Genomic DNA, 11640 nt, shown 5'->3' with positions numbered 1-11640 from the left:
GGGCGTGTCCCTAAGGCTGAACGCCTGGTGCCAGAGTGGAGCTCTCTCACTGATATATGACCCCTGTTCTAAAGATGCCGAGGAGAAGGACAGGCTGTAAAATGTCTCCTCAAGGAAAAAAGGCTATAATTTCCGCAGAAGGTCGGCGTAAAAAAAAAAAGCTCTAAGCTAGAGTCAAAGGCACTCTGTGTGTGTCTTAGAGTTGCAGAATAACATCTTTTAGTGAGACTTCTCAGATCACTGCAGCCACCATTTTGAGCCGAGCGTAGACTACAGAGATGGAGCAGAAGGGAATCAATTCTACAGCTTGAGCCAATGAAAGGAAAATCAAGGTCAGTGTAGAAGCACATAGTTTGGTCTTTGTGATCACAATAACAGTAATGTTTTGACTGTGATTGTGCCCATCAACTGCAACTACCACAGGCTGTATAATCAATCAAGAGTCGCATTATGCTTTCTACACGAGAGCACAAGCAATCATTTTAATTTCTGCTGCCTTTCAACGTAACGAAACAACTACATTGTGGCAGCGAACAAATCTTTTGCCTAGACGCAACCCACACAGACATCCGCAGACGTTCCCACAGCTCTTACCCGTCCCAGGATGACGTTGATCTCCAGGGCCAGGAGCAGGCCGTAGAGCAGGACCAGGAGCCCGGTCAGGCAGAAGCGTAGCTGTCTCGGGCCGATACCATGCTCTGTGTACTTGGCAAACTTGATCGTCTTTGTGATGAATGCCAAGACCCAGTAAATAAGCAATGCTGTGGACAGATTATCACGAACATCATAAGTCATAAACCAAGATGATCACTGATGTTCATGTTAGCATGGGTTCGTGTTGCAAGTAACATCAGAAGGCAATGAGCCAAATGTGTTTTATTAAAGTATTAAAACGACCTATAATGACTTTCTCTAAGAAATTCCCATCTAAGTTCTAGAGAACAGTAGTAATACATATTATTAAGCAGGGCAATGGTAACAACCTCCAGTCATAAAAGCTGTGAAGATTCTCCTTAAGCCTCCCCCTAACCTTTGACCTAAAGAGATTATAGAAGATTTACACATTTAAGTACCACAAGGATGGCACAGTGTTATGCCATTTTTTTCTCTGCAGCTGAAAATGCACGTAAAATGTAAAAACACTATTGACCCATACAATAACCATTAATCTCTCATACCGCAATGCAGTGTCTTTTATACAACACAACATGCCTCCCATGGCTTATTGGACACACTGCTGCTGTAGTTTTGTGCTAATTAGGAAAATTCTGTGGCTGTGGTTATCATCTCAGCTGCCCATGGGACAAAAGGCTTGAGCAAGGAATGTTATCATGATGATCTTTGGACTGCTGTTAATATCCCTTTTAATTGCAAACACCTCAGGTAATTACAGTCTGTGGATGTATTTATTTGACATGCAGCTGTGTGAATCATTACTGCCCATATGGACAGAGCAGAGTTGCCAGCAACAAATCTATTTTATTGCTGAACCTTAGCCAATGTTCCCCTGAAATGTCATTAAAGCCAAAATAATATTTTCACTAATTTTGAAATCAGTGCCAAAGGTGACAGCCAATGACAATCAGTGGCCATTTTTTTACAATTAGCTGCCAGTCTTTACAATCAGCGGCCATTCTTTACAATTAGCTGCCAGTCTTTACAATCAGCGGCCAGTCTTTTCAATTAGTGGCCAGTCTTTACAATCAGGGGCCAGTCTTTACAATCAGTGGCCAAGTGTTTAAAAAGAGAAGAACAGACTAGTGGATAGTAGTTTGTGATGTGTGTGTGTGACGTGTATAATTGGCCTGAGGAATGTGTGCATACTCAGCAGGAGCTTGGGGAAGTTGGACGTCTCTATGTTGTGGTAGTAGACTATAGAGGTGATTGCAGCCATGAACGCCAGGGATGCAGGCATATACAGGTGCAGATGGAGAGACTGAGTGAACCTGTAAAAGAGAGAGAGCACGAAATAGAGGGAAAAAAGGAGGGAGAGAGAGAGAGACAGAGAGAGAGAAGGACAGGAGATGTAGTGGTTAGAACATACTGTAAAGACACCCTAATACACTGGTAAACACGGGGTTGCATCTTTAACAGCTAAATCTTGTTTGTAAAGTAATGATTTATTCAACCTAAAACAAATCAACACTGCACCTGTCAATTCCAAAACAAAACAAAAACAAACACAAACAAACAAAACTACAGCATGGCTTCAGGTCATTATCAACACTGAATGTTCCTTAAGAGCTTTAGGTTTAATAACTGGCTCATTTTAAAAGTGTGCATGGGTGCTGGGTGCTATGGGACTTTTAGAGACAAAAAGGACTAAAGAGACAATCGTGAGGCATGTTAACACGGCCTCGTGCCTAACCTGTCCAACACAGTAAAGAGGATTTCTAGGGCCACAACCCACCCATCGGACACGATGCCCTCGGCTATCTCACACACCAGCACAAAGAGCAGGATGAAGGTGAGGACCCAGCGCAGACTGTGTCCAGGGAAGTGCAGCCAGGTGCTGTGATGGATGTGAACCTTGGAGCTCTGACTGCCCCAGCCTGCAAACAGAAGCACAGGACAAAATTACCTGAGCACATATAGCCCATAGGCGCCATGTGACTAATGCCTCTCTCTCCCTCCACCACAAACTTCTCTGTAGCTTCTCACAGCTGCAGAAATGTTGTGTTTACTTTTGAACATTTGCATCAGGTTTGTATCAGACATCCGTGTCCAGCCTATAACCTGTGCTTTGCATTGCTGATTTTGGTTTTTTTTGAGCATGCAAGGACTTCTTGGCTGCAGAGACAGCAGCACATCTGGCCCTCCACCCGGGTCAGCGCCAGAGAGTCCACTGCTGCCCGGTTTGGTGCTGCTTTACTTTACAGCCAGGACCACTTACCCGCCAATTACATTATGCTAATGGCGGAGCCTGGAGTGGTGCCAGGTGAAGGGAGGAGCTTCATCCAAGAGAACAATTCACCGCCTCCAGCTCCAACTGCTTCACCCATCCATCTGTGTAACCCCAACTGTCCCCGCCCACACCAGGGCTGATGGCTTCTTCCCCCTCAGCTCACAGCCTGCGTCACTGACTCGTAAACACCCATAGTGCATTGTGCCATAAAACTAGGCTGGATAGCTGAGCTAGCTGGCTGTGTTTTGTTTTGGACATCACTGAAGGAAGCATACCCGTCCTGGTTATTTATTAACCCAAAGAACTCTCATGACTTACCTTTGTAACTATGTCCCATACATACTCATGTGAGTATTCATACATAATGTTGCTAAGTCATTCAGAGTGGTTACTAAATAACATTAATAGAGAAATCAAAAGCCTGGAGTTTATGAGTTAAAGACATGAGAGCAGTCCTGGGGCTCTGCTGCTGTTAAGGGTACAGGACTGTGTGTGTAACTCGATCTTCCCCAGCAGTTACATGCCTCCAGTCCCCTGTCTGCACCTTCCAATGTTAAGGTCACATTTGTTCTCTACGTTCTCAGAATGCGTCCTGACCCTCTTCATGCCTCGGCTTGTTTACATTCGTACAAAATAATATTCGCACCTGCAGTATTAATCTCTGGTCCAGAGGATCTTAGCAGGGTCTGTATGAACAATGGTTCTACCTTCCGTGAAATCATGACTGCAGCATTTTCTGCGTCTTCTCTGTATCACCACCAAAAGCATCACGCAATACCAAGACTTCTACTAATCAGGTAAGTGGGACAGCAACAGACCACATGCAGTGAACAGAGTCAGCTGTTTCGTGATGTGTAAAAATAAGGCTTGTCTTGTGATGATGCAATTCAAAGTGTGCCGCCATGTTCCCCCCAGGCGCTCACCTGTCCCAGACACTCACCGATGAAGAGGATGGGGAAGGTGATGAAGAGCAGGAACACATGGGGCACCACGGTGAGGGCATCCAGGAAGCAGCCGTTGTTGAGCACACCATGGTCCACGTTGTAGGCGGCAGAGTTGTTCTCGTTGCCACAGAAGGACAGGGACATGGTGGAGCTCGGGGTCTGCGGGGACGGCGGAGCAGGGAGAGGACAAAGGGGAGACGCAGAGAGAGAGAGAGAGAGAGAGAGAGAGAGAGAGAGAGAGAGAGAGAGAGAGAGAGGCCGTGAGCTTCCGCGGGTGCAGTCACATCCTCGACGCAGGTGAAGGGAGCTCAGAGGGGGGTGGGTCAGACGCCGGGCAGCCTGCTCCAGCAGTGGCAGCAGCCGCGGTCCTGCACGAGGTCCCGTCCGCTTAGCGGCTGCGTGCTCGCTGAGGAATTCCTGCGTCGGGGTCCACCGGCACTGCCGAAGCTCAGAGGCATCCTGTTAACAGCCACCTCAGCTCAGTGCCAGAACGACAGGGGAAGAATGGAAGCATCGCGGCTCCCAGAGAGCACGGACGCCGACACACACACACACAAACGCGCGCGCATGCAGAGGAGGACGTTGGCTAAGACACACACAGCAGTCTCCGCTCTGGTGAACGGAGAGCTCAGGGCTGACCTTGGGAGAGAAGATCTGCACGTCAGAGTGTGGGTGTTAACTGTGTGTGTTTGCATCACGGAGAGTGGGAGAGAGAGGGGAAGAGGGAGAGACAGAGATGGAGCTCTCAGAAGGAGAGACAGGGGGAGGGTGAGAAGAAATGCAGCAGCATCACAAAGCTTTTCACACATCATGGTGAGGTACGTGTCTGGCATGAAAAATCACACATGACTATGGGTTTGAATGGAAGATTTTCGGAAGCTGTCCTATACTGCTCATGAAGCAAGCAGCATGTCAAATTCTCCAAGATACGGAAGCATATATTAGCTGAGTAACTAGGACATACAGGAGACAGCACGTCAAAGCAACAAACCCCAAAAAGGGCTCTGACACAAATACATGCATATTTTGAATATCTTAATCAACAAATTAGTTATGAAAATGTGCCTGCACATTTATATACCCTTTATATACTTTTGAAGCTGAGGAAATGCTTCTGATATAGAGATAATGTCACTGCAATCATCATCAATTAGTCCTCAGAACTCCCAATGAAGTGGAAAAATAGGTCTGATCAATAATAATATAACCTAGTATTCTGGAATACTGTATGCATTTCTACAGTCCATATGCATACTAGATAACATGATCCATGCAGAAATCAGAGACCAGACTGTATATACAGTGCTTTGTGTTCTTTCATCTCCTCTTCTTCACTTAAATATCATCCCTTCTCCTTTAACAGTCACACTGTTAAGAAGTGTCATAAAGCACCCACAACTCACAGATACACACACATACACACTCCGACACACACACACACACACACACACACACACACACACACACACACACAGTCTGGTGCCATTGAGTCACTTAAAGGTGACAGCACTTTAAGTGGCTGAATGGCACCTGCTTCCAAAGTCTGCCTCCAGTGCCACAGAGCAGTGTGCAAACAGAGCATAACAGTATTCTGTGACTACAACACTTCCACCAGTGGGATTGGCCCATGTCATTTAATAATCAGAAACTTCCTGCAACCTACTTTATAATGGGACCTACTTTGTTATGTTGATGTCAGGTCTGTTTTGAGAAAGGTACACTCTAATCTCAGAACACACTGTCCATAAGCTCTTGGACAGTGACACACTTAGTGTTGTTTAGACTCGATACTTTAGCACACTGGATTTAATACAAAACTGGCTGAGAAGTTATAAATACAATTTGTTCATTTTTGGGCATTTATAACTATATTAGGAAAACCATATAAGACTCACAACTCATTTTCTATGTAGGCAAATGTAACTAGAGAAACTGATGTAACCTTAAACAAGTTTGTCGATGAAGATCAAAATGCTTCCCTGGTCATGATCTGTCAGGCCCATCATTTAGCCTTGTTCAGAATTTTTTGAATTTTTTGTCTTCACTAAGGGAGCTGCGTCATTGGGTTGCATGACTGACCTGGTCTGGTGTCGCTCTCTCTGGCTTTGCAGCACTGGGGTGGAATTGAAATTTCCCATTGATGCTACTGTGTTCAGGCTGCATTTGACCTGCCTGCAGGACTTTGCTCCAGAACTCTGCAAGCTTTTATACTTTTCTTTCTTGTGATTTAGTGGTTTGTATACAAATCTTGAAGCAAACCAACTAAACCATGATGGTGTACAATTCTTGCATTTATCTATACCTACATCCTGGTTATTGTTCTTGATAAATTCAAGTTATTCTCTGGTGCCTCAAATCACAACTGGATTCTTGCTTAAGCATTTACCAATCAGTTAATTTGCATATATCTATCAATTTCTGTAATTGATTTATGTATTGATTTATCTGCTCTATGATGGCTTGCTTTTCTGGCTTTGACAGTTCTTTGGAATTCATTATAGTAAACAACCTGTAGATGCACATTCAAAATCAATGCTAATTATTGGCTCTTAATTCTTATACTAACACAGTTTGCAAAGAAACTGGACAGACAATTGTCCAATTACATATGGCCCGCTACAGGATGGACCATATATAAAAAAGGGGCAGTAGTTTATAGTAAATAGTGTATCTGTCCAACTTACAGACTGTTGTAAACCAGCTCTAAATCAGGCAGAGGAACAACGCTCACAGAGTATGTCTGGGAGGTGATTAAAAACCCAATGACCTGGAGGACGACAGCAAATACCACACCGGAGAAACTTAAGATCACGCCAGGACCAGACTTGTCTGTGGATGTGCAAAAAATTTGATATATGAACATCTGACTAGGTTTACACTTACAGAGTTTGAATAGGCCTATCAGCACCCCTGTCTGGATTAAAACTATGTAAATATGTTGGTCAAAATACTGTCATAATGAGTAGCGAACCGTGACCATTATACCTGGGCCCACTCCCACCCCCCAAAGAAAATTTGTTTCCTCTCCTAATTAACTGCAATTAAGAAAAAATACAGCTTTAAAATACAGTACAGCTTTAAAAACGCAATAAACAATAATATCTGTACTAGATAACTTTTTAAGCAAAATAAGGTTTCAACAAAATGAGGTTCACAGCTCCGTGTTCCTCGGAAGCGGAATATGTAAACAACGTGCAGGAGGGCATCAAAGGACTGAATCGAAACTAGCTAGCGGTGGTACGCTAACGACAGCTAGCGTAGCCTCAGCGGGCGGAAAGTATCATACAGTTAAGCCCGCCCACTAAGAGGGAAGATATGATTGGTCAATTTTACTGTCATTTGAAACTGGTATTGCGCTGAATTATAACTGCCAGGCCCTCTGTAAACGAACAGCGGGCATCACAGTCCTGATAGGGGGAGACACAGGCTCACAGGCTTCCACATAACCCCTCATCTTCCAACACAGATTGAATAGACACGGCTGAATAATTTATTTGCTTATATTTTTGTAATTGTTTAGATGTCGATTGTCAAACTGTAAGTAGATAAAATAAAGTTGTATAAATTATATTATATATATTTATGTTTTAAGAATATTTTAGGCCCTCTGAGAGGCCCTCTGTAGAGGGCCCTGACGGTTCCCCACTGGTCATAATTAATGTTAAAATACAACCATCGGGGGCGTCTCTACATTAGGGACCGAGGTCACTGTGGAGCAGTGCATGCCATAATGAATAACATGGGCGTGGTAATGGGGGGAAAAGTGGATCTGATTACCCAGGGCCCGAGTAGGGAGAGGGGCCCATTTTGCTCATGTGCTTCGTTTACTGGCATGTATAGGGGCCCACTGACATTGAGAGTGTACAGGGCCCAGAATTAGCTGCAACGATCCTGATGAATAATGAAACGTAAAAAATAATATACATAGGGCCTACATACATTCTTCAAAAGTAATATTGTTTCACCTTTATTTTGCATTTGTCTTACCAAAGGAGCAGCTGAAAACGCCATATGCATGTTTGAAGCACTACCAATAATGAGGTGTGGGGCGCATCATGTTAGCCCCAAACCGAGAACATCAAACCGATGTACATTGGCCTACGTTGACACGCTTAGACTTCGTTCACGGAATCGGCGTGGCTAAGCAGCTAGTCATAGCCTGTTAGCCTCTACTAGCACGGATTCTCAAGTATTTCCAATTAAATATTATGAATCAAGTTGACAATCTAATAAATTCTACATTTATTACCTTGCCATTAAATAAAAAATAAAGGAGATTAAATGTTTGGGACCACAAAAGCCGGAGTATTCCTCCATCCTTCAATTTGGCAGGGAGCAAAACTGGTCTGTCCATCCAGACTGGTTCATGAGGAACAAATGGCTAACTGCGAGAATAAGTACAAATCACTCTTCTACTTTTCTTGCCTTCTCTTTGGTGGGGACATTACCTGTAAATTGCTATCTCATTATTTTGATGGGCAGAGAGTGCAAATAAAAAGGAAGCGATCACGCCAGTCTCACAGGAAAAGGACTATTTAATGAATAACACCAACTGAAAACCAGTGACATAATCCAAATGAAGGATACCATAACCAGCAGTCCACTGGTACAAAGACACAACATGTATAGAGGACAAACGACCCTCAGGTGTCCGGTCTCATAATGAGCTCCACCCACCTGAGGGACAACCACAGCACAACGGGACAACATGAAATACTGGCGCTGCTGTCAGGGCCCCCGTCACGTGAATTATTTTGAGATACTAAGTCATTATTTTGAGATACCAACGAGTCACATCTCAATCGGTTCAGCATCTGCATATATGAGTTTGGTGAAGTATGTGGTACTTTTAGCACGTTTGTGTTAGGTAGGGGGCAGAAGAGGTTAAAAAATAGAATCTGGAAATATTGGCTTAATATCTCAAAATAATGACTCACTATCTTCAAGTATTGGCTTAATATCTCAAAATAATGGCTTAGTATCTCAAAATAATGACTTCGTATCTGGAAATAATGATAACGAATTTACGCAGTGATAAGAAAAATATATGTGCTGGATTTGCTTCTTTATTTTAGGTGGCGGGAATGGGCTTTCATAGACACTAACTTGCAGGCTACCATGTTAATAGTTCACGGTTCTTTCCAGTGAACTTCCAGTGATTGTCAGCTAAACAATAAACGACCAGCTTTGAGCAGTGTATGTGTATGAAGTCATCCACAGCAAGCCTCAGAGGTTTCTATGGCGCATGTTTTATTTAACTTAAGCATTTTATAGCAAGTGTGTCGTTGCTTGTCATATAGCTAGGGTAGCTAGCTAAACTTTTGTGCTCTGCCACGAGCAAAACTGCTGCCATAATGGACAGGTTGGATTGCAACAACAGCAACAGTGCTCTTGTTGGTCATCCTTTTTTGGCGCAAAATGTGTTTTTCTTGTCACAATTCACAAAAATCATGCAGTACAAGATCGGCTTAATAACTCAGAGTTAACACACTCCTGTTCTGAGGGGGAGAAAGGCCAAAGTTGTTGTCACAGAGGTACTTTCTCCCACTTAGGACTGCCATGACTAAATGACAAATGGTCTTAAACCGTACAACTCTCAATGTTAACCATTACATAGCACCATTATACCCATCACAACACTGCAATGATCTTAACTGAAACGTATTGCACGTGCAGAAGTGGTAAGTTTCAGATTTTTTCCTCAGCTACCAACAGATTCGACTACTATAATGTTTTGGTCATCCAAAATACCTGAACCTAATTATCTTGATTACAAAATTACCATATCATACCCACAGTGTATGCCAAAATATTTCATCACGATTAGCGATCCATTCTTTAGTGTAACATATATAGGGTACTAGTGTATAGTATAACAGCCGATTAGGGTACTAGTGTATGGTATAACACCCCCCACAAGTGCACAGTGCTAGCCAATCACCATACACAAATTATTTACTGACTGATTTGAAAAATGCAGCTGTTTTTTCTTTCATTACTGCATTATTATTGCATTCAATACATATATTTTAGAGAACACTGGAACATTTATTGTTGTAGACTACTACTTTGGTTGTACATAAGGCCATAGTGCTTATCGTTAATTGTAAAGTTATGCCACTGCAGTAGGCTAAGGATGGAAATGAGTCTTCAACTGAAAATACATACATAGCTATGATGGCTTTAAAACTCTTTTGAAATCTTGTCAACATATCTTGAAAGCACAACAGACTTTTAGTCTTTAAGTATGATGTCCTTAAACCTTTCATCCTGCTCATGATAGATCTCTTTTGAACATCAAAAAAAGATGTTAGAATTTAGGATTTTGGACGTGACTTTGCTCGGGGGATATCTATAGAGGGAATTAAGGGTCAGGGGTCAAGGATGAACATGTGTCATTTATAAACTTGGCAACTGGAGAATCCTTGAGCTGCTATTTCACACACACGCGCATATACATGAACACATAGCTGTAATTCAAGCACGACCAGGAAACCAGTACTGCCGTAATGTGCAGACAGAAGTAGATTAATTAGCTTAATCTCAGGTCAGTGCTGTACTGGCACACAATCTCCTTGCATCAATATTGCAACACGTTATTATCAAGGATTTTATACTGAGAGAACTCCTAACTTGAGGATGGTGGATCAGTCAATTAAAGCATCTAAAGGACCAAACGCGCCAGATAATTCAATATTACTTGTTATTATTATAACAGTAAAGTGATCGCTACACGCCAAGTGGGTGAAAATGACACAGAAGGATAGTCATAATATGCTCTTTGAGAGAAAAGTTTTTCCACTTCCAAAAGCAATCTGTTACCTATGCTAATTTTACTGGCCGATACACATGAATAATAAACAATTAATTTAAAGGAAACATGACGTAAAACATTCAATTCTGCATTCTGCTACATGGCTCAGAATAACTAACTGTCATAAATGGCGCCCCCATTTTCTACCGTTATAACAAAAGAATAATGTGCATACCGGTCTGTAGCGTGAAATCATCCTGAAATCAAAATCCAGCTTCTTCCCAAAGCAAATCACATGCGAATCATCCAACAGATCGATTTAAAACACCCCCAGCACTAAATCTGAAGATACGCGTCGTTTGACTCCATGATTTCTGTCCGATGACACTGATGTGCTTTACACTCCGCTAGATCACGAGGAAGTGGGTTAACAGGCAGAAAAGATCGATGAGGAACCGGGATACCGTGGCATATGGTCACAGTTTGTTCTTTGTGGAACTAGCCATGGTGCTGAAATTAGGTGTAAAATTCCTCATTGGAATTTGCCAAGATGAAGTTCGAAGTCCGGCAGGGTCGAGCGCTAAGAAACCCAACATCAATATGCATTCGGTTGGTACGTACGCATATAATCTACTTTAGTAGCCTGTTCTGTGTAGCCAACCGCATATGAAATTGAACCATACACGTCAATAGCCGGTCATAGCCTACATGACATTGCAAGAATGATTATAGCGTTAATAGAATGCTTAGTGGTTTCTTGAGCAATAGCACTACAAAGAATGTGATAGTACAGCTGTAGGTCCACATATTTGAAAACATTTAAAACATTTTAAACAAGCTTTCTGGCTGCGTTTATATTAACATATAAGGCTATATGTTGCTGGTCGAACATCAGAATGGGCGACAATACATTCTGTTATGTTAAAATAAATGTGAAATATAGGTCGCTGAAACCAGAAGGATACTCAGTGATTTAGATTAACTGGACTTCGAACGTCAATGGTCTTACAGTCGGGAAGCGTGCTATTGCCCCCTAC

General features: G+C 42.7%; 1 protein-coding gene across 1 annotated transcript in view; it reads right to left on the bottom strand.

Annotated features, from left to right (window-relative positions):
* Positions 1-11296, bottom strand: part of abcc8 (ATP-binding cassette, sub-family C (CFTR/MRP), member 8) — a 44159-nt gene extending 32863 nt beyond the window's left edge. The window contains 5 exon segments of the mRNA XM_077005653.1: positions 595-761; positions 1825-1946; positions 2411-2552; positions 3846-4008; positions 10839-11296. Of these exon segments, the coding sequence (XP_076861768.1) occupies positions 595-761; positions 1825-1946; positions 2411-2552; positions 3846-4008; positions 10839-10859 (615 nt within the window). The 5' untranslated portion in view covers positions 10860-11296.
* Between the last annotated feature and the right edge of the window lie 344 nt (positions 11297-11640).

Source organism: Brachyhypopomus gauderio, chromosome 5 (genome assembly GCF_052324685.1).
Source record: "Brachyhypopomus gauderio isolate BG-103 chromosome 5, BGAUD_0.2, whole genome shotgun sequence".
NCBI lineage: Eukaryota > Metazoa > Chordata > Actinopteri > Gymnotiformes > Hypopomidae > Brachyhypopomus > Brachyhypopomus gauderio.
The sequence above is the reverse complement of the archived record's forward strand: the minus strand, read 5'-3'. Positions and strand labels throughout refer to the sequence as shown.